At 46.6% G+C, this 14,837-nt stretch overlaps 2 protein-coding genes across 5 annotated transcripts in view; both read right to left on the reverse strand.

Moving 5' to 3' along the window:
- Positions 1–3,608, reverse strand: part of nrf1 (nuclear respiratory factor 1) — a 78,750-nt gene extending 75,142 nt beyond the window's left edge. For 2 of the 4 annotated variants that reach the window (XM_059987051.1, XM_059987052.1), the window contains exon 1: positions 3,211–3,607. The gene's annotated coding sequence lies outside the window, so the exon portion shown is untranslated. Of the gene's footprint in view, positions 1–3,210 lie in introns of all 4 variants that reach the window. The other 2 variants (XM_059987050.1, XM_059987053.1) reach the window with 2 other exon arrangements.
- Positions 3,609–5,240: 1,632 nt separating this feature from the next.
- The window catches only part of LOC132403608 (carboxypeptidase A1-like), a 44,945-nt gene continuing 35,348 nt past the window's right edge, over positions 5,241–14,837 (reverse strand). Inside the window, exon 12 of the mRNA XM_059987054.1 lies at positions 5,241–8,558. Coding sequence (XP_059843037.1) covers positions 8,371–8,558 — 188 coding nt within the window. The 3' untranslated portion in view covers positions 5,241–8,370. The remainder of the gene's footprint in view (positions 8,559–14,837) is intronic.

Below are 14,837 nucleotides of genomic sequence, written 5' to 3' on the forward strand. Positions count from 1 at the left end.
TAGAAACATAGAAGCATATCTTAACATTTATTCTCTGGTTACTGACTGAACTATTTGTCAAAACTTTCTTCCATATCTGCTCCAAATCACATCCAAACAATTTGTTCATTAAAGAGAAAAAGTTTCATTCACATACAAATAGATAATAATGTTTCCACAAATTACAAACGAAATACAGTGTTTGCTAGTGTGTTGAAAAATAAACAGTGGCCATTACACGCACAGAATTTTTAAAATTTCCTTTAATGGTTCTTTGGAATCATTTACATAAACTTGAACAAACTGAGCTTATGCCTTCTCAATAATACACCGTTGACACAAGTATTAGCAGGATTTCAGTGTGAGCTTGAAATGTTGGCATCTCATTAACAAATATTAACAGCCACCATAAACTGCATATGGCTAAATGATAAATTATCCATTCTCCTCAGGAGCAACCCTCATCTTCCTGTGGTCCACCATTTTAATTCTCCATACCATGCCAACCTTCTTGCCAACAACCCCCTGCACTGTTAAAACCAGTCTCAATACAAGCCTAAGGGACCTCATCTTCTGTTTGGGTATTTTGCAGTTTCCCTCACTCAATAAACTATTCTTTTACATCAAGTAACTTGTCTTCTCTACCCTGTATCAGAACTGGCAATTTCTGCTGTACATCATTGTACTGTTATATAGGCTCAGTTGTTCCTCTCCCTATCAGTAAACCAGACCTACTGGGCATTTCCCTTCATCCTGCTATTAGGAAAGCTTCTTTGTCCCCATTAACCCTCAACCAGACAACCCCTACAATTAATCCTCACCTCAAGCTTATCCTTTTACAGATATCCCGCTATATTGTCCAGCTCTTCTGTCAACTTCTTTGTAATTTAAAAATATTGATCTCCCTCTTTCCTAGCTCTGATGAGAACCTGAAATGTTAACTTTATCTTTCTACAGATGCTGCTCAAAAGGGTCAAGTTAGGCAGTTTTTATTTGTTACTTCTGGGGTTGCCCAAGGATTAACCCCAGGCTCCTTCCCATATATTTCATACAAATCCAAATACTCTAACTGAAGCCTTTGGCTTTCTCCCCTGCACCCTTTAAAAGCTTAGTTCTGAAGTCACAAGTGCCTTCCCTCTTTCTGATTAAAGAAAACTGTTCAAAACATTGATCTCATTTAACTTAAGATAAATTGTCAAATCCGCATTCCTTTACAAATTTCCACCTCCATATGTTAATCCCCGCTTTTAACTCCTCTACTGCTGAAATCCTCATCCACCCCTAGATGTGACTTTTCCAAACATATTGTCTAGATTCACTTGTTCTACTCTTCATCAGCTTTTGACCATTCAAAACAAACACTGGTTCAAGCTCTCAACAAATATTGCTTACCCATCATAGGTGTTTGTTAACCTATAATGACTTATAGTAAAAGCTATCAATTTAAAAACTCTCAATTGTTTTTGGCTTTTAAATCCCTCAACAAGAATATACCCTGGTCAAGCTTGCTAAATGAGAGTGAAAAACTAAGCCAGTCTTACCATTGGATTACCTATAGCAGAAATTGTCAGCTCTGATACAGACCAAGGTGAGTTACCTGAAGTTGGTGAATTCAGGAAGGGGAGATGAGATTACTCCCAATCTCAGGAATCACCTCTGGTGCTGCATCAAGAACTCTGCTGACTAAACATTTCCAGATTTGATCATGCTAACATTTGAGGACAAGCGCAAAGGCCCCAAACTCTGAAATTCCTCCCTTAAATATCACCATCTCTCCCCCCCCCCCCTTTCCTTTCAGGTTATTTAAATTCTACTTCAACAAGGTTATGACCCAGTGCCTTAAACTTCTATGTAGTTCAAAGGCCAGGCAACTTTCTTTTGATAACCACCCTGGGATGTTTTTGCAATATTGAAGACACAATGTAGATTGTACATGCAAGCTGCTTAATTATTGACAGTAAATTTATTGAATTACAATTCCTGTGCTTAGCAAAACTTTAAAGTTATTTCCAAAAGCTTTCAGTATTGTCTAATAAAAACTTTATATGTTTTCCATTACAATTTTTATTAGTAGTATCTTTCCATACATATCTGGTGATCTTACTCTTGCTCAATCAGTAAAGATGAAGAACTGTTATAAATCTCTTAACTCCCCATTTAAAGTAAATCACATTCTTGGCAGATCCAAAAACATTTTTTTTATTAGCAATTGGCTCCCCTATCTCACTTATTGCTCATCTCCAAATATTTTTCTAATTATTTTGTTTCATTCTTATTAAGTTTGTTTATCACAGAAACTGACTGTACATGTTACTAAAGTTAATTTCCAAAATTTAGATGAAGGGCACCACATATGATAAAAATCTCAAGATTCTCTACCCACCCAAATCATTTAAGTATTAAACCTGATTTTTAAACCCCAATTCACTTAGGCTCTCAGAGGCCTTTATTTTTAACGAAAGTCTCGCCATTCAGTTGGTTTTGAACTATAGAATACGAGTACTGGATTAAAAAAAAGTCATTCTCCCCAACCGCCTTACATAAAAGCACAATTTGTTTTACCAAAATTTGAACTTTTAAAATGAACAATGGCAAGACCTGCAGCTCTACCCCAATAAACAAACTAGAAGCAAATTCGTTGCAAAGTCGAGGCATTTTTTCTGTGGCTTGTTTATGCAACGTGCGTATCTCAATATTCTTTCAATTCCATGCCAATCTGCGCGATCTGTTATTGATTTTTGACGCACAACAGTTTAGTGATTACTCGGTAAACCTTGAGATACACGACTGTTTAAAAACTCCGCCCTGGGACCCATTTTGAATAGAAATTCTTAGCAGTTTGGTAACCACGGATCCTGGAAGTCAAGATCATTTTACAAAATATCTACACTGCAGTTTTGATTATATTCGGGGCCCACGCCACAGGACGAGAAACCTGTTCCTGCTCTAAAGCCCGTTCAATGCTCAGGAGTTTATTCCACCCTGACTCCCCTTTCTTCCTCCTCCCGTAGTCCCGCCAAAATCCAGCCCTGCAACCAGGCAGGCCCAGTGCGGCCTAGGGCCTCTTGGGTTGCCGCTTAAGCTCTTCCCCGTCGTCTAAAAGCCACTTTGGGGGTTCTTTCCCGTCCTTTTATGAAGTAAAACACCCGTTTGTGCGACCGGGCAGCTTTTGGGATCCGATTTGCGACTGCGCCAGGGCCGAAATTTGGAGAATGCGCGGTGCGCACTAACCTCAGAGCGGCTGCGCCGAAGGCCTGGAACTCGGTCTCTGTGTGTCTGCGCTGCCAGATGCTGTCCCGCCCCTCCCCCGCTCAGGCCGAACGTTGCGCACGGTGGCGATGACGTCACCAGCGCCAGGCACGCAACACGTCCTCGCGCACGCCAGGCCCCGCCCAGTGCTGGGGCGGGAGCGCGCTTCTCGCCGCGGAGAGCGGGGCAGCGGGAGCGCGCTTCTCACGGCCGGTGCGGGGCAGCTCCCCTTCCCCAAAACATCCAGGCTGGATGGCACTGAGAGTTATGTTATGGAGGCAGTTTGACCTGGTCCAGAGCTTGGACATCACCAGGTGTCCAACCCCAAGCCCACATTCTACCCGCCCTTAAGCGTGAAACTGCTAATCTTCCCACAGGTGCTGTCTGTTCCGTTCCAAACACTTTCTGTCTTTATTGTAGTTTTTGAAAAATGATTAACAACAATCTCACACTTCGTTGCCCACACCAGCTGCCGGGTCACCTCTCCTGGAATTTCTGACTAACATATTAAGTGGTATTCTCATTAACTACAGAATGGTTAGTGAAGCAGATCCCAGGGCTTACTGCCTCACCATTGAGTTGTGTGGCCTCACAGCAGTTTTGGTTTTCAGCAGTTAGAATCCATGCTGTTTCAGGGCTTCAAGATCAGACACTATATTCAGTTGCAAACCAGAGAAAATCTGCAGAGGCTGGACATCCAAGCAACACACACAAAGTTATGTTGGAACTCAGAAGGGCAGGCAGCATCTATGTATTGTTTTGACATTCCTGCCAAAGGATCTCTGCCTGATCCATGGACTGTACTGTTTCTTCCTGTAGATGCTGCCTGGCCTGCTGAGTTCCTCCAGCATTTTGTGTGTGTTGCCATATTCAGTTTTCTGGTGACACCACTGTTGTGGGCCGATTCACAGGTGGTGATGAATCAGCATACAGGAGGGAGACTGAAAACTTGGCTGAGTGGTGTAACAACAACCACCTCACACTCAATGTCATTGAGACCAAGGAACTGATTGTAGAGTTCAGGAGAGGGAAACCACAGGTCCATGAGCCCATACTCATTGGAGAACCAGAGGTAGAGAGGATCAATCACTTTAAATTCCTGGGTGTCAGTACTTCAGAAGCACAACGGTGCTTCTACTTCCTTAGGTGTCTGCAGAGATTCATCAAAAACCTTAACAAACTTCTGTAGACGTGCGGTGGAAAGTGTTTTCACTGGCTGCATTACAGCCTGGTATGGGAACACCAATGCCTTTGAGCGGAAACTTCCACAAGAAGTAATGGGCTTGGTCCAGTAGCCCTCCCAACCATTGAGCTCATCTACATGAAATACTGTTGTAGAAAAGCAAGTCCATTATCAAAGATCCTCACCACCCAGGCCAGGATCTTCTCTTGCTGCTATCATCAGGTAGAAGGTACAGGAACCTCAGGACTCACAGCACCAAGAACAGTTACTACCCCTCAAGTCAGGTTCTTGAATAAGAGGATAACAACTCTTATCAATTGAGACATTTCCACAAACAATGGTCTCACTTTAATGATCTTTATCTTGTTTACTTCATGCTCTCATTATTTATTGCTATTTATTTATATTGGCATTTGACAGTTCTTGCTCTTTCATTGATCCTGTTTAGTTACTGTTCTATGGATTCGCTAAGTATGCTGCAGGAAAAAAAATCTCAAGGTTGTATGTGGTGACGTATGTACTCTGATAATAAATTTTACTTTGAACTTTGAAAAGGCTGTGCATGAGTCTGTATCCACAGTTCCTACCAAAAGTTTTGAGAGTTTCTCAGCTGCTGATGAATAAGTGCATAGACAGAAAAGGCTGGAAAAAAAAAGAATGTTTCATTGTCTCCCATGCTGAAAATTTCACTGCTAAAACTCACTGACAAAAATGACAGAGAAATCAGACTGGCCACGTATTCTCATGAATAAATAGTGATGTTTTAATAAAGATTATGAATATCCAATCACTAAGAACAGTATATTATGTTCCAGAGAAGATCTGATTGTAAAATATTGTTTAAATTAGTTAAACTGACTGCAAGAAATTGCAGAGTTGTGGGCACAGCTTAGCACATCACGAAAACAGTCTCCCCTCCATGGACTATGCCTACACTCACTGCTGTGTTAAAGCAGCCCACATTATCAAAGACCCCTCCCATCCCATAGATTTCTGCTTCTCCAATTGGGCAGAATATACCAAAGTCTGAAAGCAATTCACTCCAAGCTCAAGGACAGCTTCTATCCTACTGTTATAAAACAATTGAACAATAAAATGAGACTAACCTCACCATTTACCTCATCATTGCCTTGTAGTGTTGTCTGCCCTTTCTCTGTATCTAACACTATATCTTACATTCTGTTTCTGCTTTTCTCTTGTACTACGTTGATATACTTTTGCGAGTACGAGATCTGTATGCATACCATGCAAAACAAAGTTATTCGCTGTATACGTGACGATCATACACTGATTTACCAATCTAAAGATTCTTGGCGCTAAACGGCAACTTCTTTGCTTGCATCTTCAGAAACAGCTATTTCCATCTTTAATATCTTTTATTTTTACCCATTCAGGGTTCTTTTGAAGACCCTGACCTGGAGTTACACGCAGACTTTGGTTCTTTGTGGGACTGGGACCCATTCTCGGGGTTTCAGGACCGGCCATTGTTCGGCAAGCCAAGGGTTCTGTCTGAGAGCCTCGCTCGTATTTGGAAGCCTAAGATCTCCGGAATGGCAAATCGAGGGTCAGTGTCACGGCAGGAGACTCGTGTGTCATCGGGGATCTTTCTCTATGGACCCGAAGATCCGAGATCTTTGCCATTTTCAGGCACAGAGCTCGTAAAAAGTGATGAAATGGACTTTTAACATCGTAAACCAGTGGGTTGTTGTTACGTCTCCCCGCTCGCTGTGAAAATGGGGGACACCTCCCTCTTCCTTATTAGGGAGAGAGGGAACCCGTGGTTTGCCGAATGCCGGCGGAAACGCAAAGTCTTTGGGGTAACTGCAAGTCTGTGTCTTTGCTATTGCCTGCCTCTCCCTTGAGTGCTCGGTGGCGGTGCTGATGCTTGCTTTTTTTTTGCCGGGGGAGGGGGGATTGTTGCTCGCTGCTGCTTACCCGTGGGAGGGGGAAGCTGGAGGGTCTTTGGGGTTCTCAAGTTCATTCTTTGGGGCACTCCCCTGTTTTCCTGGATGTTTGAAGAAAACGTATTTCAGGATGTATATTGTATACATTTCTCTGACATTAAATGTACCTTTGACTAAGATTAGAGTAATTCAGTAAGTGTCATGTTGAGATGGAGTCAATAATTAAACAGTACAACTGGAATAAGAATACACAGGTATAATATAAGAGCACAGAGCTTGTGATACAAAAATATCACAACAATGAACTTATGGTACTAATGTATAAACTGAAAAATTAGCAACATACTATGCATCCCTTGTTGCCACACTATAGGAAGGGTAAGATTGCACTGGAGAGTGTGCAGAGCAGATTCACCAAGATGGAACATTTTGAAGGAAACATCGCAGAATGGGACATTTCACTTATGGGGAAAGACTAGATAAGTTGGTTTGTTTTCTGTGGAGGAGAGGGAAACCTGACAGAATGGATAAAATTATGAGGGGCATGCACAGGGTTCATAGGAACATTTTCCCTTAGGAAAAGTGTCTGTTATTAGAGGGTGTGGATTTAAGGTATAAATAGCGGATTTGAAGAAGAATTTTTTCTCACCTAGAAATCTGGAACATCCCGTGTGAAAAGTTGTTGCAGGTAGGTATTCTCACTGAATGGAAGTATTTATTTGAAATGCTGTGGCATAGAAATCTACAAACTTAGTATTGGAAATTGGGATTAGTATGAAAGAGGTACTTGTTGGTCACCCCAGGTAGGCTGAAGGGCCTTCTTTCATGATATACAGCTCTAGGACAACTGATGAGTTTGTGATAAATCCTTGATCTGATTTGGAAGGCGTTCACGACACACTCACGAATGGATTTACTCCTTCAACTGAGAAATTTAACCTGAATAAATCCTTAACCTGACATTGAAACAAACCCCTAAGCAATAAATTTAGATAAACAAGATTATTAAGATTAACCACATATCTTTCAATGAGGAGAATGGAATAAACCTTCAAATGAACTGCTCTAGCCCTCAGCTGACAGAAAACACCAACTCTAGACTGTGTTTCAGTGTAAGATAAATCTCCAGGTAAATCCTTATGTCTTGCAACAAAGGTAGATTCTTAACATAAGATCGTTACCAGTTTAAACCTATACGTATATTGAAATGTACTTTCGGGGTGAGACATGAGTAAGACAACCCCTGGAGATCAAATTAACCTCATTACTCAGAGTGTAGAGAGGTTACTCATTGTGGGATTACAGCAGGCTTTCCTGCAGGGAGACAAGTAAGCACTCAACTGCGGATCGATCTTTAGAGGATTGGAATTATTCAGAGGTCCTTCACTTGAGGATTAGAGTAATCTCACACACAAAGGGTGGAGCAAACCCTGAATCATGGATCTGATCACTGAAGAAGTATTTAAATAAACCTCCATTCAGGGCTTACAGTAACCTATAAGGAGTAAACTGTTTTTTTGAACACTGGGTGTCTGACAGTCTTTGTTTTTGTGGTGGTGGTTTTTAATGGGTTCTATTACACTTCTTTGCTTTGTGACTGCCAGCAATTAGAAGAATCTCAAGGCTGGATATAGTGTACATATGTGACAAATGTACTTTGAACTTTAATACTTGGGGCTAAGAATAATGCCTGATTCAAGAGTAATTCTCTCAGGGTTCAGAGTTACTCACCATGCAAGGATCACATACTAATCAGCTGCGAGCAATGTTCAAACTTTTACATGTTGACACTGCGAATAGCTCGTGACTTCTGTGACCAAGACAGCTAATAAACCTCACCTGGGGCAGACCTTAGTTGGCTTTTGCCACAATACACTGAACAGATAATAAATCCTCAAAAGACAGAGATGTGAGAAATCCTTTGCACTCATTTTGTCCTAAGTAATATATGCAAAAATATATCATTGTAAAGCTGAAAGCTTTAGGAACAGTACAATTACACAGTTGTTTGACATCAAGAACCTCTTGGAAAATCAACATGCAACATGTTCAAAGTCAAGGTAAGTGATTGGAGGCATGTTCCATTATCTTCTTTACAGCCAACCATGTCTCTTCAGCTGTCGGAACAATCTGACTCCGTGGAAGCATGAAGCCGTATTGACCCTCATCACGCAGCTCAAAGGCATAAGAGTACTTAATACCTTGGTTATAGCTCCAATCAATGCTGTTCCCACTACTCTCATCTGAAGTTGGGGAGAAGAGTAATACATGTCAACACACACACACAATGCTAGAGGAACTCAGCAGGCCAGGCAGCATCTATGGAAAAGAGTAAAGTGTCAACGTTTCGAGCCGAGACCCTTCACCAGGACTGAAAAGGAAGGAGTCAGACTAAGAAGGTGAGGAGAGGGGAGGAAGAAGTACAAGGATAACCATGGAATATGATAACAAAGAATACAAGTGAGAACCATGCAGTGTCGAAATATCGTATTCTATTTAACTTGCATAACAGCATCAAACTATCTAACTAAACCTGAAATTTTTCCGCAATATACAGTAAATGTGTGCAGAGGAGGTTCACCAGGTTGATTCCAGGAATGAAGGGGTTAACCAATGAGGAGAGATTGAGTGGCCTGGGACTATACTCTCTGGAGTTCAGAAGAATGAGAGGGGATCTTATAGAAACATACAAAATTTTGAAAGGGATAGATATGATAGAAGTAGGAAAGCTGATTCCATTGGTAGGTGAGGCTAGAACTAGGGGACATTGCCTCAAGATTCAAGGGAGAAGATTCAGGACCAAGATGAGGAGAAACTGTTTTTCCCAGAGAGTAGTGAATCTGCGGAATTCTCTGCCCAGTGAAGCAGTTGAGGCTTCTTCACTAAATATATTTAAGAAACAGTTAGATAGGTTTTAACATCGTAAGGGAATTAAGGGTTATGGGGAAAAGACAGGTAGATGGAGCTGAGTTTATGGACAGATCAGCCATGATCTTATTGAATGTTGGGGTAGGCTCAATGGGCCGGATGGCCTACTCCTGCTCCTATTTCTTATGTATAGTGTACTGAAAACCAACTGGTAACTTATAGCATTATTTGTTTAATCACATGGGTTTCACAAGACAAGCAGAATTATCCCATAATGTGGCATTAACAGGTTTTGTGGCCTTAGGTCATGCCAACTAGTAGGGTCAGAATTTAAGAAGGGCTGACCCTACTAGCTGGCATAACCTAAGGTCAGATCTATTGGTTCTTTGATTGAAATGTGTTTGGAATTTCCTGTCACTAGTTAGTTTGAGAGGGTGGGAGGACATGAATAAATTAGTTTTTCTTTCTGCATATAGTATTCAGTGGCATGTCCAATGCTCTCAAGGTCATAGGGTAAAATTTTCAAGTTCATTCCAGAAGTTGTCTGCATATCAAGCCGAGGGTTTCAGTATTGTTATTAAAACAACTAAACATAACATTGGATGAAGAGACAGTTGCTCATGTATGGCTTTATTCTGAGACTGGGCCCACCTACAACTTCACCCAAAAATGGTGAATAAAAGGGGCAGACAATGTTACATAATACAATTTGATCAGAAGAACAAACACTGTCTCAGAATTACCCCAGAGTGCTATTGGGATCTGTGCAGACGGGACACCTGCCGTCCTGTGGTGTAACAGTACTTTCCGTATACTTCACTTGCAGAAGCACGCCTCTCGGCTGATAGGATCTTTCATGCACGATTAGATGTTGAATAGGAACTCCCTCGTGGTAGAGCAAGCATTTACAAACGTCTACAATCCAGTCCCGGTCGTATTTTCTGTTTACCCTCACAGTTATCCTCTTCTGGCTGCACACATCACACCCCCCACCCCTTTTTAAGATTGCTCCTCCTTTTATGACCACAGCATTAAACTAATCCTACCCAATATTCTGACCCAACCTGAGGTCCTGCTATTCCCCAAATGAATCTCTGAGTTTCTCCTACCCCCGCAACAGAGTCTTTCTTCACCGCAACACTTGATCACTGCAGTCTGCAGTCTGCAATTTCCTCTTTAAGGATATTCTTTTTGAACCATCTAAATGAAGTGGCACTTTTGTGAACTCCTGGAGGAGTGCAGGTAGGGCTGGGGGTGGATATTGCATTGAGGTCTGACGGTAGGAGACAAACCTGTGTTTGGCTCCATTAGTCTGCACTGATTAAAGTGTTGAGCAAGATTAAAATCAGTGAGGATGAGAGTGGAAAATGAACAACGTTGTCTGCCTGTGTTTGATCAGTCTCCCTCTCCTCTCCTTGCTCCTGTCGGGTGGGAGGTGCCGAAGTCTTGGGTCGCACACTGCCAGGCTCAGGAGCAGTTGCCCCCCCCTCCCCCGCAGCCGTCAGACTGAGGGACGGACTTCACTCACCTCAGTGATGAACCAGCTTCACAGCTGTGGTCTCACTATCGGGGACTCTGCAGTTTATGTTCCAAGTGTTTTAGTTTGCTATTATTTTTACTATTTACGCAATTTGACCAAGGCAACAAGGCTGAAGGTGAAGGATAAACCGATATCCAGTTCACTACTTCACAAAGTTTACTCACCTCAGCACTGAACCGACTCTGCGGCTGAGGCCTGACCCATCGGCACTCACCTCAGCACTGAACCGACTCTGCAGCTGAGGCCTGACCCATCGGCACTCACCTCAGCACTGAACCGACTCTGCGGCTGAGGCCTGAACCATTGGCACTCACCTCATCACTGAACTGACTCTGCGGCTGAGGCCTGAACCATCGGCACTCACCTCAGCACTGAACTGTCTCTGCGGCTGAGGCCTGAACCATCGGCACTCACCTCAGCACTGAACTGTCTCTGCGGCTGAGGCCTGAACCATCGGCACTCACCTCAGCACTGAACTGTCTCTGCAGCTGAGGCCTGAACCATCGGCACTCACCTCAGCACTGAACCGACTCTGCGGCTGAGGCCTGAACCATCTGCACTCACCTCAGCACTGAACCGACTCTGCGGCTGAGGCCTGAACCATTGGAACTCCCGTCATCACTGAACTGTCTCTGCGGCTGAGGCCTGAACCATCCAACTCCCGTCATCACTGAACTGTCTCTGCGGCTGAGGCCTGAACCATCTGCACTCACCTCAGCACTGAACCGACTCTGCAGCTGAGGCCTGAACCATCGGAACTCACCTCAGCACTGAACCGACTCTGCGGCTGAGGCCTGAACCATCGGCACTCACCTCAGCACTGAACCGACTCTGCGGCTGAGGCCTGAACCATCGGAACTCCAGTCATTACTGAACTGACCCTGCAGCTGAGGCCTGAACCATCGGAACTCCCGTCATCACTGAACTGTCTCTGCGGCTGAGGCCTGAACCATCGGCACTCACCTCAGCACTGAACCGACTCTGCGGCTGAGGCCTGAACCATCGGCACTCACCTCAGCACTGAACTGTCTCTGCGGCTGAGGCCTGAACCATCGGCACTCACCTCAGCACTGAACTGTCTCTGCGGCTGAGGCCTGAACCATCGGCACTCACCTCAGCACTGAACTGTCTCTGCGGCTGAGGCCTGAACCATCGGCACTCACCTCAGCACTGAACCGACTCTGCGGCTGAGGCCTGAACCATCGGCACTCACCTCAGCACTGAACTGTGTCTGCGGCTGAGGCCTGAACCATCGGCACTCACCTCAGCACTGAACTGTGTCTGCGGCTGAGGCCTGAACCATCGGAACTCCTGTCATCACTGAACTGACTCTGCGGCTGAGGCCTGAACCATCGGCACTCACGTCAGCACTGAACTGTCTCTGCGGCTGAGGCCTGAACCATCGGCACTCACCTCAGCACTGAACCGACTCTGCGGCTGAGGCCTGAACCATCGGCACTCACCTCAGCACTGAACTGTCTCTGCGGCTGAGGCCTGAACCATCGGCACTCACCTCAGCACTGAACCGACTCTGCGGCTGAGGCCTGAACCATTGGCACTCACCTCAGTACTGAACCGACTCTGCGGCTGAGGCCTGAACCATCGGCACTCACCTCAGCACTGAACTGTCTCTGCGGCTGAGGCCTGAACCATCGGCACTCACCTCAGCACTGAACCGACTCTGCGGCTGAGGCCTGAACCATCGGCACTCACCTCAGCACTGAACTGTGTCTGCGGCTGAGGCCTGAACCATCGGCACTCACCTCAGCACTGAACTGTCTCTGCGGCTGAGGCCTGAACCATCGGCACTCACCTCAGCATTGAACTGTCTCTGCGGCTGAGGCCTGAACCATCGGCACTCACCTCAGCACTGAACTGTCTCTGCGGCTGAGGCCTGAACCATCGGAACTCCCGTCATTACTGAACTGACTCTGCGGCGGAGGCCTGAACCATCTGCACTCACCTCAGCACTGAACCGACTCTGCGGCTGAGGCCTGAACCATCGGCACTCACCTCAGCACTGAACTGACCCTGCAGCTGAGGCCTGAACCATCCAACTCCCATCAGCACTGAACCGACTCTGCGGCTGAGGCCTGAACCATCGGCACTCACCTCAGCACTGAACTGTCTCTGCGGCTGAGGCCTGAACCATCGGAACTCCAGTCATTACTGAACTGACTCTGCGGCTGAGGCCTGAACCATCCAACTCCCGTCATCACTGAACTGACTCTGCGGCTGAGGCCTGAACCATCGGCACTCACCTCAGCACTGAACTGTCTCTGCGGCTGAGGCCTGAACCATCGGAACTCCAGTCATTACTGAACTGACTCTGCGGCTGAGGCCTGAACCATCTGCACTCACCTCAGCACTGAACCGACTCTGCGGCTGAGGCCTGAACCATCGGCACTCACCTCAGCACTGAACTGTCTCTGCGGCTGAGGCCTGAACCATCGGCACTCACCTCAGCACTGAACCGACTCTGCGGCTGAGGCCTGAACCATCGGCACTCACCTCAGCACTGAACCGACTCTGCGGCTGAGGCCTGAACCATCGGAACTCCCGTCATCACTGAACTGTCTCTGCGGCTGAGGCCTGAACCATCTGCACTCACCTCAGCACTGAACTGTCTCTGCGGCTGAGGCCTGAACCATCGGCACTCACGTCAGCACTGAACTGTGTCTGTGGCTGAGGCCTGAACCATCCAACTCCCATCAGCACTGAACCGACTCTGCGGCTGAGGCCTGAACCATCGGCACTCACCTCAGCACTGAACTGTGTCTGTGGCTGAGGCCTGAACCATCGGAACTCACCTCAGCACTGAACCGACTCTGCGGCTGAGGCCTGAACCATCGGCACTCACCTCAGCACTGAACCGACTCTGCGGCTGAGGCCTGAACCATCGGCACTCACCTCAGCACTGAACTGACTCTGCGGCTGAGGCCTGAACCATCGGCACTCACCTCAGCACTGAACTGTCTCTGCGGCTGAGGCCTGAACCATCGGAACTCCTGTCATCACTGAACTGTGTCTGCGGCTGAGGCCTGAACCATCGGCACTCACCTCAGTACTGAACCGACTCTGCGGCTGAGGCCTGAACCATCGGAACTCCTGTCATCACTGAACTGTGTCTGCGGCTGAGGCCTGAACCATCGGCACTCACCTCAGCACTGAACCGACTCTGCGGCTGAGGCCTGAACCATCGGCACTCACCTCAGCACTGAACTGTCTCTGCGGCTGAGGCCTGAACCATCGGCACTCACCTCAGCACTGAACCGACTCTGCGGCTGAGGCCTGAACCATCGGCACTCACCTCAGCACTGAACCGACTCTGCGGCTGAGGCCTGAACCATCGGCACTCACCTCAGCACTGAACTGACTCTGCGGCTGAGGCCTGAACCATCGGCACTCACCTCAACACTGAACTGTCTCTGCGGCTGAGGCCTGAACCATCGGCACTCACCTCAGTACTGAACTGTCTCTGCGGCTGAGGCCTGAACCATCGGCACTCACCTCAGCACTGAACCGACTCTGCGGCTGAGGCCTGAACCATCGGCACTCACCTCAGCACTGAACCGACTCTGCGGCTGAGGCCTGAACCATCGGCACTCACCTCAGCACTGAACTGACTCTGCGGCTGAGGCCTGAACCATCGGCACTCACCTCAGTACTGAACTGTCTCTGCGGCTGAGGCCTGAACCATCGGAACTCCTGTCATCACTGAACTGTGTCTGCGGCTGAGGCCTGAACCATCGGCACTCACCTCAGTACTGAACCGACTCTGCGGCTGAGGCCTGAACCATCGGAACTCCTGTCATCACTGAACCGACTCTGCGGCTGAGGCCTGAAGCATCGGAACTCACCTCAGCACTGAACCGACTCTGCGGCTGAGGCCTGAACCATCGGCACTCACCTCAGCACTGAACCGACTCTGCGGCTGAGGCCTGAACCATCGGCACTCACCTCAGCACTGAACCGACTCTGCGGCTGAGGCCTGAACCATCGGCACTCACCTCAGCACTGAACTGACTCTGCGGCTGAGGCCTGAACCATCGGCACTCACCTCAGTACTGAACTGTCTCTGCGGCTGAGGCCTGAACCATCGGAACTCCTGTCA

This window comes from Hypanus sabinus, chromosome 13 (assembly GCF_030144855.1).
Source record: "Hypanus sabinus isolate sHypSab1 chromosome 13, sHypSab1.hap1, whole genome shotgun sequence".
NCBI lineage: Eukaryota > Metazoa > Chordata > Chondrichthyes > Myliobatiformes > Dasyatidae > Hypanus > Hypanus sabinus.